Source organism: Aulonocara sp. 'chitande type north' Nkhata Bay, linkage group LG9, assembly GCF_057382095.1.
Source record: "Aulonocara sp. 'chitande type north' Nkhata Bay isolate Kocher_YH1m ecotype deep benthic linkage group LG9, A_spYH_male_GT1.1, whole genome shotgun sequence".
In the NCBI taxonomy this organism is placed as follows: domain Eukaryota; kingdom Metazoa; phylum Chordata; class Actinopteri; order Cichliformes; family Cichlidae; genus Aulonocara; species Aulonocara sp. 'chitande type north' Nkhata Bay.
The window spans coordinates 19,407,867-19,432,657 of record NC_141352.1 but is presented as its reverse complement, the minus strand read 5'-3'; the positions used below and the strand labels follow the sequence as shown (position 1 = coordinate 19,432,657).

General features: G+C 41.8%; 3 protein-coding genes across 4 annotated transcripts; all 3 read left to right on the top strand.

The window, feature by feature from the left end:
- The first annotated feature begins 75 nt into the window (after positions 1–75).
- On the top strand, positions 76–4,453 carry cpb1 (carboxypeptidase B1 (tissue)). Its single transcript, XM_086306365.1, has 11 exons — positions 76–220; positions 465–540; positions 619–743; positions 856–955; positions 1,030–1,131; positions 1,779–1,883; positions 1,974–2,084; positions 2,201–2,291; positions 2,658–2,860; positions 3,694–3,778; positions 4,084–4,453. Exons 1-11 carry the CDS (start codon positions 156–158, stop codon positions 4,269–4,271), a joined length of 1,251 nt encoding a protein of 416 aa, XP_086162491.1. The 5' UTR covers positions 76–155; the 3' UTR covers positions 4,272–4,453.
- Positions 4,454–6,209: 1,756 nt separating this feature from the next.
- On the top strand, positions 6,210–19,544 carry LOC147322051 (glycogenin-1-like). 2 transcript variants are annotated; one of them, XM_086306362.1, is made up of 8 exons: positions 6,210–6,367; positions 8,481–8,616; positions 8,736–8,910; positions 9,007–9,169; positions 16,187–16,313; positions 17,398–17,614; positions 18,260–18,298; positions 18,560–19,544. In XM_086306362.1, the coding sequence occupies exons 1-8, from the start codon at positions 6,361–6,363 to the stop codon at positions 18,722–18,724; spliced, it is 1,029 nt and encodes a 342-aa protein (XP_086162488.1). In that variant the 5' UTR covers positions 6,210–6,360; the 3' UTR covers positions 18,725–19,544. The 2 variants fall into 2 exon arrangements, with proteins under 2 accessions (XP_086162488.1, XP_086162489.1); XM_086306363.1 differs by lacking the exon at positions 18,260–18,298 and having other exon boundaries at positions 6,214–6,367.
- A 990-nt stretch (positions 19,545–20,534) lies between these two features.
- bdh1 (3-hydroxybutyrate dehydrogenase, type 1) lies at positions 20,535–24,750 on the top strand. Its single transcript, XM_086306361.1, has 5 exons — positions 20,535–21,058; positions 21,372–21,482; positions 22,483–22,624; positions 22,713–22,865; positions 23,486–24,750. Exons 1-5 carry the CDS (start codon positions 20,846–20,848, stop codon positions 23,950–23,952), a joined length of 1,086 nt encoding a protein of 361 aa, XP_086162487.1. The 5' UTR covers positions 20,535–20,845; the 3' UTR covers positions 23,953–24,750.
- The last annotated feature ends 41 nt before the right edge of the window (positions 24,751–24,791 follow it).

Genomic DNA, 24,791 nt, shown 5'->3' with positions numbered 1-24,791 from the left:
TAGGCTCTCGTTTTTCCACGTAACACCTAAAAAAAACCAGCGACACAGCAAAGGACGTATGACACATCTTTGCGTAAAAGACTCAGATTGGTGGATGTACGGCAAGCTGCGAGGTATAAGTGTCGTACACAAGGAAAGCCAGCTTCATTGCCAACATGAAGGTCCTCCTGTTTTTTGGATTGGTGGCTTTTGCCCTCGCTGACGTCACTCGCTTTGAGGGGTAAATTTACACTTTTGTTTTAAAAAAAGGACTGCATTCCTGTAAACTACAGCATGTGATGACACTAAAAATATAATGACGCAGTTCTAATAATAGAAGTACTATATAAGCCTGCATTCCCTAAGTTTGTGGCTTATGCAAAGGGTATTACTGTGTTCCAAAGAAACTGCTGAGGAGTGAAGGCAAAGTGTTTGTGGATGCTATTTTATAATGTTGATTTCTCTCACCCCCCTTTTTTAAACAGTGATAAAGTTCTGCGTCTGAAGCCTGTCCTTAATGAACATGTGAAAGTCATTAGGGAACTGGCTAACAGTGTTCAGGTACCCATCTGCTTTCACACATACAGGCACACACATATGTTTCATTGCTCAAGTGTTTGACTTTGCTGCCATCTGCAGCTCGACTTTTGGACCCCAGAAAATGCTGAGCAGGTGACTGTGGGCATGAGCGTGGACATCCGTGTGCCTGCCCAGTACCTGGACATGGTGTTCACCGTCCTGCAGCAGAGCGGCATGCAGCTAGAGTAGGTCGCTAGACAAACAATTAAACTAAAGGATATTTATCTGGATATTTTGTGCCCCAGATTTACATTCTTCACGCAATGCTGTGACACTTTTTAATTAAATCCTATTCAGGGTCTTTATTGATGATGTTCAGGAGGCTGTTGATCGCCAGATTGAAAACAAGGGTTCTCCCAGAGCCCACAGCTACACCAAGTACAACACCTGGAGCGATGTAAGAGTCGAAACCCTTAAGAGCGCCGATCTCAATTCTGATTTTCTTTACCATATTTGTCCTGTTTATTTTAGATTGAGTCATGGATGAACTCAATGGCTACTGCCAATTCTGATATGATCAGCAAGGAGGTGATTGGAAACACCTATGAGGGACGTCCCATGGTAGTTCTCAAGGTAGGCTTATCCAAATAAATATTAAAGAATTTAGTCAAAGGAGCTTGCAAAGAAAGGCGTCCGGACTTCTTTAAGTTGCTTGAAGACGTTTCACCTCTCATCCGAGAAGCTTCTTCAGTTCTAAGGTCAAATGGTGGAGAGTCCCAGATTTAAACCTAGTGGGAGTATCCCCCCAAAGAGGGACAAAAGGACCCCCTGATGATCCTCTACCTAATCGCATGAGCCAAGGTGTGAAAACAGGTGTGGGTCACAATCAGCCAGGGTTTCGGGTGAGCTCATTGTGAAACCTGGACCCATCCTATCATGTGATTTCCTGAGGTCAGATGGCCCAGGATGTGAGTGGCCGTTAAGGCGTCTGGGAAGGGATCTCAAAACTGGATTAGAAATGGCAGACAGTTGGTGTCGTAAACCACCGCCTCTTTTCAAAGATGGTCGCTCACAGTGGACGTAAATGGCTTCTTTCACTTCTCTTTCAAACCATCTGTCCTCACTGCCAAAATGTGAACACTGGCATCCTCTTTCCAAGCTCCTTAGACTATGATGACCTGGATGACTGAGAACCTTCACAGACATTAAAGAATTTATTTTTTAATTTATATTATAACTACATGCAACAATTGTTTTGTGATTACATTTAACAACCACAGATTGGTAAGAAGTCTGGTTCCACCAAGCCTGCCATCTTCATGGACTGTGGATTCCACGCCAGAGAGTGGATCTCTCATGCTTTCTGTCAGTGGTTTGTCAATGAGGTAAGGAAGATGCCAGGATGACCGAGGCAAGCACCTACAAATAAGGAATATAACTGATTACAGCACAAATTTTTTTGCAATCTTCCTCAGGCTGTGACCGCCTATGGTAGTGATTCTCAGATGACTAGCCTGCTCGACCAGATGGATGTCTTTGTTCTGCCCGTCTTCAACATCGATGGTTACGTGTTCACCCACACAAACGTACGTTACAATCCATTTAAACTTAAGTTGTTTGCCTTAGTTAAAAGAAGACATCCTTGTGCTATATCTCGAAGAATGCATTTAATGCACATCTGTATGCATTTTGGGAACTTTAGAACAGGATGTGGAGAAAAACTCGCTCCAGGAACGCTGGATCCAGCTGCCTTGGGACTGATCCAAACAGAAACTTCAATGCTGGCTGGTGCAGTAAGTATGACATATGAACAGTTAAATCTTAGACTGATAAAAGAAAAATTGGGGTAATTTGCAATTGCATTGGTTATTTTTAAATGTCAGTTAATAGGCATTCCATAAAAAGCTAAATTTATTTTTTTTAAAAATACAAAAAACTTCAGCAAAAATATCAGGTTTAAGGACAGGACATAGAACTGTACCGGTATTTTTTTTTTATATAGATTTTCCATGTATTTTAATCTGGCAAGTCAATAATATGTTTAGTTACAGTTTGGCTGCTTGGTAACATTTTTAGTTTGTAATTTATTATGTCATTTTATTTAACAATTTTAAAAAGAAAAAGAAAACTTTTATACATGGTTTTCTATGTGATTGCAGCCACTGGAGCTTCCACCAACCCCTGCAGCGAAACTTACTGTGGCACCGCTCCTGAATCTGAAATTGAATCCAAGAATCTTGCTGACTTCATCCGCAAAAATAAATCCATCATCAAGGCCTACATCACTATCCACTCCTATTCTCAGCTGCTGCTCTTCCCCTACTCCTACACCTATGAGTTAGCTGCAGACCATGACGAGCTGGTAAGTCACTGTTATCTGCCTTAGCATTGCAGTGAGTGTACAAAACCTACCTCTGAGTCAGGCTATGTATAATTATGAATTCAGTTCATTCAAATAATGATCTGTATGTGTGATATACATGAATACGAGCAAATAAAAAGTTTTACAATAGATCATATAATATAAATATAACTCTACCCACCCCATTACCGTGTTACTCTTATCTAAGGGCCACACTTAGCTGCAGCAAATCATTTACTCCCTGCTTACATGGCTCATTCTCATGGCTCTTTTACCTCTCACTGGGGTGTCCGTGGTGCTGCACAGTTAACACTCACACCCCTGCTCCAGCTCTCACACTAACTGAGGCAGATCACACGTCTCTGCCTCTCTATTACTCACTTGTAATTTAGACTGTCTTCTGACACTTTACAGAACAAAAGAACTCCAGGGATCTGTCATAACTCATCAGTCTGGCCAGAAATATCATTTCCTGCTTGTGCGTTTCTCTGGGGGTTTCATTTCCTCTTGCAACTCGCTGATGCTTTTACTGCTTTCTATAATATCACTAAAAATGTTACTGGAAACCCGCAGGGTGAAAAGCATGTATTTATAACGTGTAACAGCTGTATTTTAAAGGTGGTGTCATTTGTGTGCGTGCTTTGTTTGGTTTAAAGTGACAAATTTTACATTAAAAAGTCCTCCAAATTCAAGCATTTCCAGGCAATGACACACCTTTGCTCAGTCTGATATACTCAGATACTGTGTTGATATATATATATGTATATAGTTTAAACCTTATAATTAATTCACTCTATAACACATTTGACTTTTGTTTGTATTTTGTATTGTAGATGGCAGTTGCTAAGGGAGCTTCTTCTGCTCTGCGTAGCCTGTATGGCACAGTCTACACCAGCGGCCCCGGTGCTCCAACTATCTGTAAGTACAGCAAATAGTCACACTTTATTGTGGGAAGATTGCATATTCAGTGATAGCTTGATAACCTATTTCCACCTCTGTCATTATGCATTATGGTGTGTTCTCAGCGCACCCATCTCCATTGAGAAATGTGGCCTCTTGAAACCACAAAAGGCAATCATGAGCCACAGCTATTTCAAGCAAGGGATTCTTTTTTTTGCCCCCCCTCAAGTAAAATGTGTATGAAAACACATGTAGACTGTCCCAGGTTGTCAGAATGTCACCATCTCAGTGATTTCCCTCACTCTCTCCTCATCTGCCCTTAGACCCCGCTGCTGGAGGCTCTGATGACTGGGCCTACGACCTGGGAGTGAAATATTCCTACACCTTCGAGTTGCGTGACGAGGGTCAATATGGCTTCCTGCTGCCCGAGTCTCAGATCAAGCCCACATGCGAGGAGACCATGCTGGCCGTCAAGTACATTGCGGCCCACGTGCAGAAGAACCTCTATTAAAATGCGGAACTGCCAGGACCCCTGCCAACTCGGCTCCTCTGTACCAGCCCCCAGCCCCTCCAACCTCTCAGCCATCTCCTGCCCGTATCCATGGATACAGGGCACCACCCGCCATGTTTCCTCACTGTGCTTGACAGAATGTCAAGATGAGTGCAAACAATAAAATCAATGATCCATCCCCACACGCTGAATCAATTTTTTTATGTGTATACGATAATATTGTGTCTGGTACACAGAGGCTTTACTGCGTACGAACAACAGCAATAATAACACTTTCACTTTAGGGCTCATCATCTGCTGCAATGAATGCAAATTAAGAGGGAAACATTTTAGAAACATATACCACAACCTTTAAGAAAAAATATTGTGTAATGTAACCATAATGAAACCATAATGTAACTGTGCCAAACACCAAATGTTCTTATAGTTTCTATAAAGTGTCTATAAAGGAGACATTTAAGAAAACAAAAGAAAGAGCCACAAATTTATTGCACCCCTTTGGATCACAGTGATCCCTCTTGTTCAGATGGCACTGCTCCAGTAGCAGCGCTTAGGTGGGCGTGGGTATCTGTTGTTAGGGATTTTCTAAACAAGGGCACAGTATGTGACAAGCAAAGAGCACTTCTTGGCAGCATCTCCATTCTGCCAAGCATCTGCCTCGGTGGAGAAAATAAGGGAGCCAAAGACCAGCGGGAAATTTTACTTCACATTCACATTTCTGGGGTAAAATTGGAAAAGTAAATTTCACTGACTGGTTTTCACGCATCACAATGCAGGGGAAAAAATATGACTAGTTTTATATTCAAATAAAAGCAGTGTATTGACCCTCATCCCACTGATATATATAATAAGTGGGATGTACTATATTTTTTTTCATTGTTCCAATTTTTTATGACTTTGTCAGTCAGCTTGTTCGTAATATTGTCATTTCAGTGATTTCTATTTCTCCTTTGATTAGTGCTTTTTAAAAATGCAAATGTCCATGCAGTTTGGTATGGGCCTAAATTAAAAAGGCACTCTTTCAGTGATTTAAAAGAAGAAATTTCAACATCGTATGAAGGCTCAAGGCCAGACCAAGGACACACTGGGGAGATTATGCCTCTGTGCTGGATAGTTACACGTTTATTTCAATGATAACACAAATGATTTTTACTTTAAATTACTGAAAATTAACAGACAAAAGATGATAAACAGGCTTTTACATAATAATGTTTAGATTTCTGTTTTACAAATATGCAAATTAACTGTAACATTTTCAAAAATAATAATAGTCATCTTTTTTCTTTAGATTAATTAATAAAATAACACTTTAAGAAGATTATATTTGCTTTTTGCACTAAACAGTCCATTGCATGCATGTTAAACAGGTTGGTAAGATTGTGGTCAATATTGCCATTTGTATGCTTTTAATTCTGCCACTTGATGTCATTATTTTGATTTAAATGTAAGACAGTAAAATGACATATCATCCTCTTGCTTAATTATGACACTCCTCTTAAAGTACACTACTTGAGCTAAAAATAATTCACTGTTGTGTAATACAATAAGAGCACTGAATGACCTCCTAAACTACGGTTTGATAAATGCCTTGCTATACGCTCTTCAATCCACAAGGTGGCGACAAAGTGCCAAATGTTTACTACAGGACATCTTGTTCCTGGACGCATTACATCTTCGCCGTCTTTCATTTGTCACTGGCAGCTGTTTGAAAGGTCAGAGCTGTAGAATTATGTCCTGAGAGTGCAACGTTATCTCTGACTCAAAGAATTTTTCCCCCTTTACTTTTTCAGAGTTGTGAAATTTCCGTAACGTTAGGAGGAGGAAGCAATGCACAATATTTTCAATAATTGCAATTTTTCTTCATCTGTAGGCTGTAAACCTGTTCAAAGCGGTGTTGCTTGAGGTGCTGCTGTGTAGCGGTGGAGCATGTCAACAGCAGGTGGGTGTGTTGGGGGCTGTCACGTGACGCCGGTCTGGCTGCTGTCATCTTGGTATTTAAACCACCTCTGTATATTTAGTCGGTCCTTTTCGCCACGCAAGGCTTCTGCAAAGTCCAGGCTACAGAGTAGCTGCGACTTATTCGTCAGTCATGGCTGGTAGGTAACATTTTAACACTCTCAGCGTCGATAGTAAAAAATTCTTGTTAATTTTTTGTTTTTTTTTCTCTAAAGTTTTAAAAGTAGCAAATGGCGCGAACTTTGGTGACATTAAATGACATTATGTAGCTAATATAGTCTTTTGTCACTGTTCTCTTTGTTTTTGGGTAGTTGTGTTCCCTTGTTGAATAAGAAGTTTAGTATTCTTAAAGTGGTTACAGTCTTACTTTACATAATTAACTTGTATTTGTCGCAGTGACCAGCTACCGGTGTGACATAATTACAGTGTTACTACTTTTTATAACTGTGTTCCATTTTGTCATGTATATATTAGGAAACTGCCAAAAGTAGGTGCAGTGGACACAGTGCGATAAAATCATTTCACAGGGTACCTTTTTAGACTACTTTACTATCATTGGACCTTAGTTTGAGACCTACTACACTACTCTGTGTCCTAAGTCGCCATAATTAATTTTTAATTTGTGGTATAAGCTTACTGGGAACCGTCCCCCTGACTCAAAATGAAATGACCCTGCTGCCTGGACGGTGACTTCACTGTACCTTGGGTTGTTGCAGAGCTAATTCTCATCTTTTATGTGTTTTTTAGTGTTACATTCATATTGCAGAAGGGTTTTTACCAATTGAAAAGGGGGCGTAAGAGAAAGGAGGTGTGGCACTGTGAAAAGGCAGTGAGACAGAACAAATTTTCCTGGCAAGCTGTGGTATTTGGAACCATTGTTCTCCAACTGGCCCAAACTTATAGAAACTCTGGGCTGCTAGCATGTCAGACATACTCTATCTATTGTGATCTCCTTGCCCATTATTGGTATCTTACTGCCAGAGGGTTAGCGCATAGGCCAAATGGGATTGGTGTTGGCCTAACTGCTAGTCACAGAACTATCCCAGCTGCCATGCTGATTTCGTCATCTCAGTTTATATGTCCTCTCACAGGCAAGCCGTTGTTCTCAAGACTTGACTTGGCAGATTTTCCTCCCAGGAGCCTGAGGTGGTGGTACAGAGTAGATGCCACACTGCAAATAAAAATCACCTTAATGAGACATTTAAACCTTTATGGGGTACTTTGTGAGAAAACTTTTAGTGAGGTTAGATTGTGTTGCTCATTCAAAAACACTTGAAATAATCAGCATATGAATTATTTGGATCATTCATGCTTTAGAGAATCCACACAGAAACGCATCACCTAAAAGGCAAGAGGCTACAACTGCAGTGTAATGTTGTTGGTGTGTGTTTCATATTCCTGCAGTAAACTTTAAAAATACATGCAATGCAGTTACACTGGAGGAAAATATCTACCTATCCATCTTTCCACTTCTTCAATTCATAGTCACAGGAAGCTGGAGCCCATCCCACCTGTCTTAGGTGGCGAGGTCACCAATCTGTCGAAGGGCTTGGGGGGAAAATAGACTAGCATCTTTCCATCATTTGGTCATTCACAGAAGAGTTATGGAAATTTTTTAAATGGGATGAATTCATTGACTAACACATCCATCCATCAATTTTCTTCCCTTATCTATGGAAGATGTCCAAGCAGAGAAGCCCAGACCTCCCTCTACCTATCGAAGGGAACACCACGGTGTTCCCATGACACACCCCAATCTCTTGGGCGTGCCATGGGTCTACCTCCTAGTAGGACATTCCTGGAACACCTTACCCAGGAGGCATCCTTGTCAAATGTGCGAATTACCTCAGCTGGCACCTTTGGATGTGCAGGAGTAGTGGCTCTACTCTGAGCCGCTCACAAATGAGTGCACTCTTCAGCGTGTGGACTGTGTGGGGCAGCCCCACACTGCGAAAACGGAGGCTTTCGAAAAATATGACACATTTAAGTCATATGATGCAGTTATGTGACCAATTCAACTAAGACAACTAACCAATTCAACCACTTCATAACATTTAGAACAGAATCTGACTAACACACGAGTTTGAGAGCATTCTTAAATTGTATGTACTATATTAAGAAGCAACTTTAAGTTAAGCAACTCAGGGTGCGCCCAATCTCTTCTCATATTGGAAGCGAAGCAGGGTTGGGCGTGGTTAGTACTTGGGTGGGAGCAACCTTTAACCAATTTAATTCAGTTTTCTTTCTTTACAGATCAGGCATTTGTGACATTGGCTACCAATGACAACTATGCTCGGGGAGCAATGGTTTTGGGCAAATCCCTCCGTAAGCACAATACAACCAAGAAGCTGGTGGCACTCATTGGTCCACATGTATCAGAGCCTAGCCAGTAAGAAACTTTACCTACATTCACTTTTTCTCACTCATACACATTACTGTTCCTGTGAACTCTTGTTTTCCACATGGGTGGTTGACAGTGATTCATTTCATAGTATTGTAAATCATTAGGTCTGTGCTGAAGAGGATCTACGATGAGGTGAGGGTGGTGGATGTGCTAGACAGTGGCGACACTGCACACCTGGCCATGATGAAGAGACCCGAACTGGGCGTCACCTTCACCAAACTCCACTGTTGGACCCTCACACATTACTCCAAATGTGTTTTCATGGATGCAGACACTATGGTGAGGCTAACAGGTCATTTTGCTTCAGCACAAAGAAAATGAAGATGCTGCACATCACTGGTGTGTATAAACATGTGCTTTGTTTGTGCATCTCAGGTTCTTTCAAATATAGATGAGTTGTTTGATAGAGAGGAACTGTCAGCTGCTCCTGACCCTGGCTGGCCCGATTGCTTCAACTCTGGCGTTTTTGTTTTTCGTCCTTCTGTGGAGACTCATGGCAAACTGCTTCAGTATTGTACAGAACATGGCAGCTTTGACGGTAAGCTGCTGTAAAATGCCGGGATGCATTTTATAAAATGTCTATTAAAGGGCTATTATAGCATTTTCAGGAATGCACTTGGTTCTATGCAATGACTAATGACATGTAACATGTTTATTATTGAGATTCAGGGTTGCAATGAGTGAAAATTTATGTTTTACTCTACTTTTCATGTTATTGGCAATGATATAGCAAGGGAGGAACTTCTGCCCTTTTAAATTCCTTTTTTTTTTGAGTCAAACATGGTTTTGGAAACGCTCTTGGTAACATGATGTTTAACTGGACTTGTTTATCTTTTGCTCTAAGTAAGGTCTTTATCAAGCTCGGTGCCTGGAAACAAGGCTCGCCTGTAAGAGACTTTCGAGCTCTGCTGAGTTATTCTCAGGGGCTCACCGGGGTGGGGTGAAGGTTAAATTTGAGAGGCCCTGTTTTGCACAGAGCACCAGTTGACATTAAGCAACACTTTTCCATGGAGCGTACTGTTGCTGAATTGTAGTCAAAGCTATGCCGGCCATATCAGGTTCAGTGAAGGGCTAGAATCATCATCGATCCGTAGTTTCATGGTGCTCCTCAAGAATTTTTTTTTAATATTACATAATCTAAATGGGAAAAAATGAACACTTGCATTTTAGAAAGTAGCTGAGTAACTGAGTCTGACATATTGTAGCTATCCAAAGAGAGTCTGGTGGACATCAGACCAAGTTGCCTATTTGCTTTTGAATTTATTTTTAATTAAATTTGTGCCATGTAACTTAAAAATAATTTCAAGTTGTTGTCCACTTATTAGATTTTCTTCCAGAAGACCACGTGATAGTCTAAAGTGGCAAAAAGAGTTTCTCAGTTCATCTAAGACCATGCAGCTAAGGCGACAGCTACGTCACATGACCAAAATAATGTCATGTGCATGCTGGAAACCCATCGTATATTTCTGATTGCCAAGTCTTTGTTTTGGGGAGACTAGTGTAGCTCATAGAAATCTAGGCCAAGACTTTCTTATCTGTGGCGTTTACATTGTTCAAAAATAACGATGGATTTTTAAAAGCAAATAAATAACTCAATCATTGTCAGATGACGGGAGATACTTTTGAGTTGTACAGGAAATTTAATCCTTCATTTCCTCTTCACTGGGGCTGTTTACCTAAATGTAGCCAAAGCCTGCCAACTGGGCAGTACTGGTTAGACCAGGGGTGTCAAACATACGACTGGGCAAAGACTCCAATCCGGCCCACTGCATGTTTTTGGAAAATGTGAAAGTGGGCATAAACTTCAGATGTTAACTATATTGTCTCAAGTTTTATAGCTTTTCTTATCTTCACACTATATTATAAAAAAATGAAATTGCAAAAATGTTTCTATTTTTTTCACGATCTACCTTATTATCTGTTTTATTTAAGTAAGAATGAGTTAACAAAAACCTTTTTGTTTAATAATTACAACAGAGTCCAGGCAATGATCTACCAGAACTTGTATTTATTTCTCATAATTTAAACCCAAAGTGTTGTGCTGAGAAATTTCTTTAATGTCTTTATTATATAGAAAAACTGACATGTATCGTTAAAACTGCACTTCTTATGTTAAGATATTTCAGGGATTAAATATGAAGTTACACTTCTTTACACTGACAGAGAGAGACGCTTCACTGGTCATGCGTTGAGGTGACAGTTGTTGTGATTTGGCACTTTATAGATAAAATTGAATGTAACTGAATTGGTTTGGCCAATTAAAGTGGGTCACAATTTAAAAGGAGTTTGAACTCCCTGGTTTGGACTATAAATATCTTCTGACACCAAAAAATCGAATGTATTGTGATGAAATCTCAATTAAGTGCTTAAGTGAAGAACAGTATTTATTATGTATCTGATATGCCGAGAAAAAGCTTTTGATTTCATTCAGCTGTCAGTCCTGCTGATAGAAGGGCCGGACTCTAGACAAAATCATTGTTTACTCGGGCTGCTCTGACCTCAAAAATTCCAACAAAGAAAACAGTTGTGGAGTAAACAAAAGACAAAAGGAAGTGCCAAACTATGTACTTGTTAGTGTCACTGAATCTGTTTCCCTTTTGATGCTGTGAGACAGATTCCATCAGGGATGGGGGGTGCCACTGGAAAAACCAATTAGTTTGCTTAATATGGGCCACTGCTTTCAAGTGCCGACTCATTCTGTCACAACAATCTTTCACATCATGATTTCAACCACAAACAAAAGACATTTTCTTATTTCTTTATGAGAAAGAGTCCCTTTGGAAGCTGAAACTCATTTATCCCTTAGTGTCTTTTTGTGGATAATTTTAGAGTCCCTGTTTCAGTGTGATGCCACTATCTAAATGCTTGATGGCATGCTAATAAGTAAAGCTGTCTTATTTATAGACATGGATGGTCTTTTCATGTGCACTGGGGCATGAGGTGAAGCCGCTTTGACCTTCAGCATTTCAGTTCTGCTGTCCTGCAAGGAATGCATGATATACACGTGTACGCCTCTCTACCCCGCAGAACATGAAAGATGTATTGGAAAAGAAAAATTGCAGAGGAGGAAAGAAAGTAAGTGACTGAACCCAGAGGCTCTATCTCTGCATCTGTGGCTCCAGTGTTATCTGCTGCCAAAACAAACTGGCACCGGTTAGATGCACATTCTTCCTGTGTTCTGCTCATCCCCTCAAAATGAAGATACTCAGCTCCATATTAAGTTTTGAACTCTCCAGTGGAGGCTGTGGGTTCAGACAAACGCCAGCTATGTGTGTTATTTTAAACCGAAGCCACAGACTTTACAGTCCTATGCTTTTTTAGGAGAGACATGTGAAAGTTTTGTTAACAGCCAACATCTCGTCCTGTGTCAGTGTCATTTCAGTGACTCATTCACAGATTCACTGAACTTTTATCACATTTTGGGGGGGCTGTCATTTATTTAAGGCTCGGGTCTGGTCTAGTTGTCTACCTGTCACCCACCTCACATAACATCAAATAGATCCCTGCCTCCCAAACTTTTATAAGTTGTGTATTTATGTAAGTTGCTGCTGTGAGAAGGGGCTGCCCCAGTTCTAAAGCAGCCAAACTTGAGGGAGGGCAAATGGCTGTAACAGCCCTCCAATTGAACTCCAGGACCTGAGGCAACTCAGACGCAAACTTGCAGTCCATTTACTTAAAACCCAGAGGCCAGTGTTAATTCACGTACCAGCACAGTGAGAGACAAAAGTCTTTAAACCTCTTTGTCTGTTTGTATTATTTAAAGTTGGCTGGTCATGAATGGAGTAGGGTAAAGTTTGGAAATATTCAATGTAATTGCAGAGGCAGCACCTCAATTTTTTCTACTGACACCAACATTATCCTTTGATTAGGATTTTTTTGTTTTGCCTTTTAATCTGAAAAAAATAAAAAGGATTATTTACAAATAAAATGTTTTATGCAATAAAAATAAACGTAATGACAATAATATCCCTCCCCCTCATGCCACAAAAAAAGAAAAGAAAAAACAGCTTTGACCCGTCTGGGAATGAACATGAGAGTTCAGGGGGGTGTCCTGTGGTATCTGGCACCAGACTTTGGCAGCAGATCCTTTGGGTCCTGTGGATTTCAGGGTGTAGCCTCCTTTGAATGGGCTTGTTCAGGCGCATCCCATAGATGGTGATTGGATTGGGATCTGCAAAGTTTGGAGGCCTGGTTAATGCTGTGGGCTCTTTGTTTTTTGAACTGTTTCCCGAAGCATTTTTGCAATGTCGTGCCTCTAATGAGACAATCAACACTGTTCACATTAACTTTGGTGGGTTTAATGTTGTGGCTGCTAAACACATGCCCCAACCTGTGTGCACCCACTGAGGTAAAGCACTACCTGCAGTTTCTAGAAAATCAGATCTACTTTTTTCAGGTAGCAGTGGGAACATGAGATCCAGTTGTGTGTCCTAAACATGTGAGAACATTTCTTTAAATGCTTGTCTGGGCTTATATCTCAGCAGATGAGCTGAGGTGAAAACTAATGTGGTTTGTCACAGGTGTGCCTTTCATTCGTCTCACTCTTTCAGTGAAGACATTCAGCCAACAAACAAAACCTGACCAGAAACATTTTTAAAGCCAAGTTTGCTGTTATGTGACCATATCAGAGATTTTCACAGCATGCAAATGCCACCAAGGCAAATTACTTCAAGACAAACATTTTTACAAGAAATTACAAAACTGTTAATAAATTTTAAAACCTGAGGCTTGTTTTGTTTTCATGACTGATGTTATTAAAAAGTCAGTGCTGGAATAGACACTGTACACTATTTGCAAATCCACTTGTCTTGAAAAGATGTTACAACGTTTGAACTACACAGCAGCTGGTCCTCAGAGCCTAATTAAATCAGATTCAGTTATTTCATTATTGTAATTTTGTTATTCTAGCAAATTGTTAATCACTGAAAAATATGCTTAAACTATAGTTTATTTAGGTTTTTTATTTATGTGACTATTAGTTTTATCTATACAAGACACATCTCCTGGATGCACTGGTACTCATCTTCAGTGATGTATCCTGGGGTCATCAGGTGTTTCTGGTCTCACAACATCATACACCCTCGCCCAGGCGACCCAGCCGGGGGTGATCAGGCCCCGACTTGCGTACCAGTAGCTACCCACGGATCAGCACTCTTAATCCACAGCCACCTTGTGGCTTTCTTTGCCGCTTTGCTCACAGCCTGGGTGGCCGTCTTCTTGGCTGTCCCAGCCACACCCAGCTGGCCTAGGACTTCGCAGAGTGATCGTCCTCCAAAGCCTCTAGAACCCACTTCTATGGGCTCATAGAAAGTCTTCTAGCCCCTTCCCCTGCACTCCTGCACTAGTTCCTGGTACTTTGCACGTTTCCTTTCATTGGCCTCCTCGATCCGCTCTTCCCAGGGCACTGTGAGTTCCGGCATGATCAGCTGTTTTGAGACCTCAGAAATAATGATCATGTCTGGCCGGAGGGATGTTTTTGCAATGTGCTGTGGGAACCTTAGCTGTTTACCCAGGTCCCAGCTCCTCATTTGCCTTCTGAATGGCAGCAGAGTATTTCAGGCTGGAGTCAAAAAGTTTCCCCAAGCTCTTAACTGGTTGTTCCGTTAATGGTCCCTGAGATTGAGAACCGGAAACTTGTCCATCACCTTCCCCTTCTTCAGTACCATAGATCTTGACTTGGAAGGTTTAAAACTCATCCTTGCCCATGAGATGAGTATCTCAAGTCCTTGCAAGATCCACCTGGAACTGATGATGTTGTGATGGTGAGGTCATCCATATAGGCTCTAATAGGGGGCTGACGAACACCTGACCTTGTTAGCGGCCCTCTGCACTCCACCTCAGCAGCCTTTACCACCATGTTCATTGGAAGGGCAAAGAGCGTAACTGAGATGGTATAGCCTGTTATTATACCTTTCCTGAAGCAGTGCCAGCCTGAAGTAACTGACCCAGAAGTGACCCTAAGCCTGAAGTTGGCGTATAGTCCAGGATCAGGTCCTTAATCTTGCTGGGGACATGGTAGAGGTGTAAAGCATGCTCAACCATTTTGTGTGGGATAGACCCATAGGCATTAGTCAGGTCCAGCCACAATACGGCTAGGTCACCTCTGTTCTCGTGGGCTTCTCTTATAAGGTGCGTAACTACGCCAGTGTGCTCTAGGCAACCAGGAACTCCTGGGATCCCCCCCTTCTGAACTGATGGATCAATATAATTGTTTCTAAGGAGAAACTCGGTCAATCTCCGGGAGACAATGCTAAAAAACACCTTCCCCTCCACGCTCAATAGTGAGATGCTCCGAAACTGGTTTATGTTTTTAGAGTCCTCCTCTTTGGGAACCCAGACTCCCTCTGCGCACCTCCATTGATCAGCAACTCTCCCTTTCCGCCATATCACCTTTAAGATCTTCCACAGGTGACGAAGCAGCTCTGGGCAGCGCTTATAGACAAGGTAGGGTACGCCACTGGGACCTGGAGAAGATGCTGAGTGGGCTGCTTTGATGACCTCACACACCTCCTTCAAACTTGGCTCCGTCAACTTAAACTCTACTGATGGTGGGGCAAGGTTGATGAGAGCTTCGTTGGGTCCCAAGTCTTGTTCCCTCAGTGGGTCACTCATGGTCTCATGAAGGAAGTTATTCACCTCCTCTGCTGAGCACTCCAACCGCCCGCTTCGCTTAACCCCAAGCAATTGTTTTGAAAAGCGAAAGGGATCAGCAATAAAAGCTGCATGTTTCCTGGCTCTCGCTCTTCCCCGCCTCCTGTGCCATTCTGCTCTACGGAGGGTAATCAGCTTCTTCCGCAAGATGTTTTGCAGTTCCTCTAAAGCTTGCTTATCCTCCGCATTGGTGTTCTTGAACTGCTTCTTAAGGCTCCTAAGCTCCTGGCGCAGTCAATGAATCTTCATGGCCCTGCGGTTCATGGTATAAGGGGTCTTGTTACACTTCTCGGTCAGGGCGAACCTTTCTGAGGCATAGCTGACTATGATGGTGGTCATTGTTTTAAGCCTGCTGTCAGCATCTCTTTTGGCTACAGCTTGTATGATGTTGGAGAGATCCTCATCAAACTTCTGCCACTTGCTCCAACTGCTGGCTTAATCCGCTGTTGTGGAACTACACTGCTTGGATTGGAAGACTCTGGTGTGTGGAGGGACTGGGCTCTGTGAGGTGCCTCCTGGCCAGACTCCTCCTGCATCTCACCAGGTTCAGGACCTGTGCGTTGCACCTCACTTTCCCACTCCAAACATTACATTCTGGCTTGATGGACCTTTAGGCCACGCTGGTTCTTACACGCCTTGCCGCAGATGCATGTCTTACTCATAGTCCTTTCCGTTGCGTTGGTCATTAACCTTGAGTTCGTCCAATTGGAGATCTCATTCTCCCCCCCTGTCGGGATCTCCCGGGGGTATCTCTCTTTAGGGCTTTATATGTATGTTTCTAGAGATTTGCCTTGTTATTCTACCTCATTTGGAAAGCATCAACTGCTGTTGTTTTTAAATGTGCCATATAAAGCGACTCGACTTATCATACTGTCACACTTACCTTCGTATTTCTCTGTTGCAGGAGGAGACCAAGGGATTTTGAATGGCTTCTTTAGCAACTGGGCAACAGCTGACATATCAAAACATCTCCCTTTCATTTACAATCTCAGCAGCATAGCCATCTACACTTACCTCCCAGCATTTAAACAGTAAGTGTCTGCTAAGCACACTTAAACTCATGGAGTAATTATGAAATGCTTAAAGTCACAGGTGCGGTTTAAAAAAATTATGTGACCAAACTCTATAAGATACTATATTTACCTGCTACCCTGGGAAATTCATATTACGCAACAGCAGTCTGTCCATGTGACTAAAATCTTGTGTCTTGGATACAAAGCCAAGATGTAAGTAGATACCTGGTCACATGAATGCGTATTCACATCGTGACATGACATCAGGTTACGGGTGAGATGAGCAGCGAGATTCCAGCAGCACAGTTAGAGTGTCGCCCCAGCAGGCCCTCAGCTCTGGGTTGGATGCCCACTCTGAGCTCAGAGCAGCTGATACCCACTCCTGAAATAGAGCACTTTATTTAAAGACCTTTTAATGTTTGCCTCCAGGACTGGTCATTGTGTGCTGTGTCTAAAGCTACCCTCTCATCCTCATTGCATCTCTGTGTCTTCACCTCTGGTCTCATCAGCAGGCTTTTTTTGGTTTGGCATTTCCTGGCATCCATCAGGAGGACAGGGAAGATAAACATGTCTTTAGTTGTTTGTAGTTGTCAGCAATAACGCTTAGAGGTCTGACAAACACAGCAAAACATACCCGACAGTGTCGGGTTCAGGTTTATTTGTGTACTTGAGCAGATTGCCAGTGCTACAAAGACATCTAAGCTTGTCAGAACTGGGGTGGATCAATATATTTCTCATTCTTATTTCTCCAAAAGGATTTTGTTTCATTCATGCTAACCCAGCTTTTAAACACAGACACCCAAAAATGTTTCCTGGAGCATTAAAATTTATATTAGTGTCCAGTTCATTATTATGACCAATTAAAAACACAACAATTTAATAATATGTTTTTTGACACTAACATACAGGGTTTCTCCTAAAACATTTCTAAAACTTTTTTTATTTAAGCATATTCTATACTATTTATGTCTATGAATACAAATGTCTTTATTGCTACAATTTGATATTAAAAACTATTCAGAAAAGCTTCATTTAGTAAATCGAACCATAACCACACTACATCTACAGTACATCCTCTCATTTACTGTAATACTGGTTTCAGATATGGTGGAAATGCCAAGGTGGTCCATTTCCTGGGGAAGACCAAACCATGGGATTACACATTTGATCCCAAAACCAAACAGATTTCAGGGAGTGAGCAGGATGCTGCCACACACCCTACTTTCCTTCTCAACTGGTGGACCCTATACTCGGGTGATGTGGTCCCCATGCTGCATGAGGAGTATGGAGAACAGCCCTTCCACTCAGGATGTGTGGAGGTAAGTCGACATTTTAATTGAACCTGCACTATTTGCGACTTCTCATCAGGTATTATCTTTAAAACAGAGCTGTTTCCTTATTTTCTGTATAGTTACAAAGGCGGATAGTTCATAAGAAAAAGACATACTTTTGTTGCTATATATTTCTAAAGGGGTCACCATAGATTTTACACCACATAGTCTGACAACCATTTGATGAACCCCTGAGGCTGGGTGTGTATGTCCTCCCTGTCTTGAACCTAAGATCGTTTGCAACGAATGCACAAAACTACAACCATGGAGTCACTGGATAATTCATAACAAATGGCTAAAATAGCAAGGTCAGCATATGTGTAAGTAATCCCTGAGAGCCAAAAGTTGAGGCTTCAGACTGCTCGAAATGCTCTCAGATGTGAGCAAGAGGATCTATCCCTAATATAGTCATCTCAGACATACAGTCCCTCCCACCTGCTGATCTTTTTCAGATCCTTTGCCTGCATGGGGAAGCCAATCTCAACAGATTTAACTTAAGGGAGCTAAAAGATCCTCTTTCAGACAGTTTATGAGCTGAAACGCTCCAGTATAAATTTATAGCCATTATTTTGAACTTTGAATGATGCAAAGCTATTTAAACCTCTTTTCTGTCTTCTTATTCATCTCACAAAGTTCCAGCACAGTGAAACTGTCACTTTTGAGAGTGAACAGGTATGGAGACAAAGATTTGTTTTGTTTTTTTATAGCTCAGCAGTGATTAAGCATCCGTTGGCGCCTGGTTTATTGCTGTTGCTGCCCTTCCTCTAAAATCAGAGCTTTCACGTGTTTGCCTGCTGCCATTAATTTGGAAAGGCTAAGTGTGGCAGTTTGCCGCTTCCAAAAAGCAAAAAAAGGAAAAACAGCATGTTGTGTGCAGTCTGCGTGTCTTGTCATTTATTCATTTCCCTGCTGTTATGTTCCATATTCCTTCAGGGCGAGAGCAGGTCTTCGCACGCGCACGCACAGGCATCCCAATCCCAATCCCAGCAGATGTCCTCAGAAGAACGGAAGCAGAAATGGGAGCAAGGTCAGGCAGACTACTTGGGAATGGACTCATTTGACAATATCCAGAGAAAGCTTGATACTTTTCTCAAATAAAGAAGGATTGGCACGGGATATTTTTAAAAGAGCACTTGCGTTCTACTTGTTGCCAAGAAAATACTGCCGAAAAAATCAGATTGCAGTTTTTCTTCCTACCTTTATTTCAACTATAAATGAGCCAAGTCCCTCTTTCCACCAGCACTACCAACTCCATACTCCAAAGACAGCCCAATTTAAGTGGGGGGAAGTAATGTGAAATTTTATGAGCGGTTTTAATTCTCTCTGCAAGATTATTATCATTCAGTTTACCCTGACACTCATATATGTTCTTCTACAGTGTGAAAAAAGGTTTATAACCGAAGTGTGCTTGTTTAAAGGTGAATATTAAAATCTTTTTTTTTCTCATGTTTATGCTTCTTTTGTAAAAAAAAACAAACAAAAAAAAGGAGATGGCAACAAGAGATCAACTGGGCCATTTGTATCGGTGTGGTTAAGATGTGTAGTCACTGACATTGTCATTTTTCAGTTTATTCTTTCCTTTTTTACTCTGCAGTAACCTGACAGTCTTCTTAATATTTTCTTTTCTCAAAAGAATTAATTCTATTGTTTTTGAATTAGAAGTCTCTGTTTTACACGGATATGAAGATATGTTTACAGCACTTCTCAAGGCCGTAGTATGGTCAGTGAGCCATGCACACTAGATCTTTAGTGCCTTAATGCCTTGCTCTCTCTACTGCTGTCATCCTATGTTATCTCACTCTTGACCAGCAGCTTTTTTAGTAGATGAAACAGGTTTGTAATTTTACCACATTATACTTGACCTGGATGTTGGCTGAAAATCTTTTATCTGGAAACAATAAAACATCCTTACAAGCTGTGGAGTTGCTCAGGTGCTTTTTTGTCTTGTTGGAATTTATATTATCTTTATATTATCCTAGGAAATGGGAGCTATTTATTAAAATGTGCAAACGTAAATGCAGATACAGTAAATTTTTTCTTCTTCTGTTATCCTCCACCAGTTTCCTCAGATTTTTTTAAGGACACACTGCACAGCATGCTCAGATTTGCCTTTTTTGCCAAAGGCTACTTGGGAATGATCTTGTTTATGCAAAAATGCTATTTCATATCTGTTAAACTCTTATCTTTGACATTCTTCATAGATCCAACTACAGAAATGTGAATAAAGGATTTGTTTTTATGGGGTGGCTGTAGCGCAGGTCACCTACTAATCTGAAGGTTGGTGGTTTAATCTCCGTCTGCTCCAGGCTGCATGCTAAATATCCTTGGGCAACATACTAACCCCAAGTTGCTGAAAGTGTGTGGATGAGAGATAAAAAGCACTTAAACCGAAACTTAGAAAAGAGTGCTTGTGCAAGTGGGTGAATGGGGCAAGTTGTGTAAAGTGCTTTGAGTACTTATACATGCATACTTCTATGATAAGTTGTCTCTTAGTTGTAGAGACATCACTGCCTCATCCTTTGAGTTAGGTGCCGTTTCCATTCTTGAATGAAAAAAATTCCCCCGAAAATAGTCCAGTGCAAGGCTGCCCCCCCCTTTTTGTGCATATTGTGCCATGCTAAATGAGAATATACCTAGGCTTCAAAGTGTGCTTGCTCATTAATGTGTAATGATAAACGAGTCTTTTTATATACCTTTTATATAAGCGAGGGAGAAATCTCTTCAAAGCAAATATGCTTTATGTCAAGAAACTTCCCTCCGTGTTACTTCCGGTTCCGTCTCAATCCCGATGATAGCCAGTGTCCTGTTTTTAGAAACGGAACACTGACATGTAAAATATTAACGTAAAGCATAAAAAAAACACACCTCATGGTGACTTTGCAGTGAGAGCTTAATCCTGATACATAATGGCTGGACAGTGCTTAAGTCGGGGGCTTGTTCGTGGATCTCGGCCCGAAGTTGGTTCGAGCGACACTTAACAGCTTGCCACACGACACCACACGGTATAATGGTTACTTAGCGACGTCGGTTAGCCGAAAACACGATTTTAACCTGCAACCGGATGCTTTGCGGCTACTTTTGCGGTTACACATTACAATAGGGGACTTCCCTATCCCGTGGCTTGTCGCTGCAGTGATACAGGGGGCGTGCCGCCCGCCCGTGGTGACGGCTGTAAAGCGGACCGCTACGCCAGGAAAGCAAACACACCATTCCGACAAGATGGCCTCGCTGCCCGCGCTCCGAGCGGTACTCCTGGTGGCTCTTTCGGTTTTCCTCACGGTGGTGCTGGGTTTTGGACTCCCTGCTCTGCTGAACGCGTTCATGAGGATGCTGGGGTTGCCAGAGACGAGCGTCACCGAGTGCATAGTTGCATTGTACGCAGTTTTTGTGCTGTACGTGGCGACGCCTCGAATTCCAAGAGGACTGGTGGAGGTAATGTCACAACAAACACGGGGATTAATCGCTGGTTTGCATTTTATCAGGCAAAACATTGAAATGGAACACAGATGTCAGTGAAACGTTGTAAAATGCAAAATTAAGGCTTGTAACTCGCAGAAAATCCTTTACAAGATACGCTACAGTAATGTGGGGTGGGCAATATAAGTTTGTTTATACTGTAACAAACTGTACAGAGAGTTTGCGTTCACTTGGAAATATGCGTGTTTTTGTAAGCATTTTTTCTCTAATTTGCATATAATGTTAATTGTGTGTTTTGGGGGAAACTGTACTGTACCCATCTCTGTAGGTGAAAGGGAAAGCCGTGCTTATTACAGGCTGTGACACTGGATTTGGTTACGCTCTCGCCAAACATCTGCACAAACTTGGCTTTACAGTCTTTGCCGGATGTCTTCTCAAGGTAAGGATGTTGCTCATCGAGTCTGCATTTTTTCCCTGATTTGCAAACAGGAAGTGAGCAAAACGTTTTCCAAAAAATCTCCCATTCCAAGGAAGATGTGGTATCGATTGCACAGCTTAGCTGGAAATCAAGAACAACATGGCCACAAATCCCACCCACATGAAAATCAGAATGATCATTCCCTACCTATGTCCTTCGGGAGACCTGTTTTCACACTGTAAATACACCTTGAAACATGTGCTTTTAAGGTAAGATATCCTAAGCTTATCTCAAAAGCTGTAAAAGCGGCTGTTTCACAGCAACAGATGTCGGCAAATTCAGCCTTTGAAAAAAATGGGCGCTTCTTTAGTTGTGACCTCTGAACTTTTGTGGGAGGAGTAAAATAATAATAATAATAATAAACCATCCACAGAGCATTGTTTTACATGTGTGGCACAAAGTGATTTACTTAAGGAACAAACGAGCAGATGATAACATCAAGCACAAGAATGATAAGCATAACAGTACAGTGTAAAATGTCAGCAACAGCATGTTAGCGTTCTAGTAGAAAATTAAAAACAGATCAGTAATGGGCTCTTCAATAAATGTCTGAACAGGGGATTTAAGACTCTGCTGACCTTTATTTTTGCTTAAGGATCTCATTTCATACCTTCAGGGCTCTTTGCCACGTTTAGTTTTCACTTGTGCCTAACAAACAGATAATAATTCTTTGAGCTGGCAGTAACCCAGGCAACAGTAACCCAGATATTCACTTGTCACAACCAAGGTATGCAGAAGAGCATCTCTGCTTGTACAGTTTGTCATACCTTGAAACAGATGGGCTGCAGCAGCAGAAAGCCAAACCAGGTACCACTCCTGCCCGCCAAGAACTGGAAAAAACATTTATACTGAAGGCACAAAAAGGTTTTGATGCTCTTGCTCTTGTTAAAAGCACTGAAGCTGATTGAACTGAGACCTCTTATGCCGAGGCCGTGAGTTTAACTAATGTCCCCGCTTACAGGATAAAGGTGGAGACGGTGCAAAGGAGCTTGAGGAACTTCATTCAGATCGAATGAAGGTCGTGCAGCTGGACGTGTGCAATGAAGAGCAGGTCAACAAGGCAGTGGACCACTTCAGGGAGATCCTGGGTGAATCTGAAGCGGGTAGGTCGCTCGGTAATCAAATAGATCCCACATAAAAGAAGTCGACTTTACTCATACATTTCATTCTCTCTGACTTTCTCCTGCCCAGTTCTCTGGGCTGTAGTGAATAATGCTGGTGTGTCAACGTTTGGAGAGGTCGAATTTACCTCCATGGACACCTACAAGCACGTGTCAGAGGTCAACTTGTGGGGCACCATCAGGGTTACTAAAGCTGTTTTGCCGTTAATCCGCAGGGCGAAGGGTAAGCTGCATTTTGTTCCCTCCACTCTGTGACATATAAACAGGAATCAGTTACACAGTGTCCAAAATAACGGTGCCGAAGTGCAAAAATTTGAAAGATACATCCGCCTTTGAGTGAGCTGTGAAGAGTTATAACAATTCAAACAAGGCTGGAAGTGAAAGAACATATTAACACATTATATAACCTTTGTTATATAAACCCTTCAATGCTGATAAGCATATTTGCACTGAACATTCCTGAAAGTGGTTTCAAGTATTAAGATCCACAATTATAAATGAATATATAAAAACATTACTATAAAATAGGAATAAATTATGTTTTGAAGTAAAGCAAAAAAACAGTGTTATCAAAGTTGTGCTGAAGAAAAAAGAAAAGTTTGCAGACGCTAACAGAACAGCAGCTCTGTTAACAAGTGTGTTATGAGTGACTGTTCAACAGTGAGAGGCCGTTATTTGCTGAGCTAAGCAAATAGCCAAGAAATGTTCCTAAAGACATCTGAACTCTGGACCTGCAAGCCTAGCAGCTTTAAAAGTGCACTAAAGGCTCTTAATTCACTTTTGAATTATGATGCATTTATTTGGAGAATCTAAAATCTGTCCCCTTGTATCTCTTGACCACAGGCCGTGTCGTGAACGTGGCCAGCATGTATGGAAGGATGGGCAACATCATGAGGTCACCGTACTGCATTTCCAAATACGCCGTGGAAGCCTTTTCTGACTGCCTCCGCTACGAGATGAAAGCGTGGGGCGTAAAAGTGTCCGTAATCGAACCGGGTAACTTTATTGTGGCCACTGGCATCTTGACCCGCGACATTGTGGCTACCACGGCCAATAAGCTGTGGAGCGAGGCGCCCTCGGAGGTGAAGGAGGATTATGGGAAGACCCACTTCGAGCAGAACATGGCTCTGATGCGCTCTTACTGCAGCAGCGGGCAGAAGGATACGGTCTCCGTGCTGGATGACATTACCGATGCCATCATGTCCAAGCGTCCTCACACGCGCTACAGCCCCATGGAGCCGCACTGGTGGATCAGAATGCAGGTGATGACCCACCTGCCGGGTGCCATATCTGACCTCCTTTACTTCTAGAAGAGAAGCTGTTCCTGTGTTTAGCTCACCCTGAGAATCAGATAGCTGAAGAATATCACACTAAGTAGCAGTTACACAGATCTACAGACTAAGTGGGGTTCCTGCCATTTGGCCCTCAGCACTTGAAATCATCTAATGATCAATCAAGCCTTAACAATATATATATATAAAAAAGGTTTTGTAAATTGTAAGTAAATTATTGCACTTTGCTTTTCATGTGTCTGGCAAGAAGCATAACTTTATCTATACAGATATTCTCTGTTGAGTAGTAACTACTTTGTGTTTGGTATCAGCAGAGCCAAAATCTACTCATAGCTATAAGCGCTGCATCCTTATCCCGTGCTGTGGTAAAAATCTTTTTTAAAAAAATAGTTTCTCCTTCTAGCTCTAAATATTTTTTCCCAAAGCCTTGTAACGTTTTTCCTTATGGGAATCTTGTGGGGCCACCCCATTGGCACGAGGACCAACGCTGGCTCAGGAGAAAGCTCCTGCTGCTCTTCTATAGCAGACAGTGGAAAAAACCAGGGTCAGCTACTGTAGGACCATGGTGAGATTTTGGCCCGGCTTGGTCCGACGTTGCGTAACAACAGCACAATCACACTTTGTCTCTCGTGCTCCAAACCATCCTGCGTGAAGGGGTTTTGGAGCACGTCAGCACCGAGGTCTTTTGATGTGATAAATGGGTACGCTGGACTGAAAAAGCCCCCCCCCCCTTTGTAACCTCCCCTCCCTTCTCTGATGACAAAGTATTTTGTATATGGAATGATCCAAATAAAAAGAGTATTATATTTTAAAATATTACAAGCATGGTGTCCTTTTATTCCCACCCAAATAAGTAC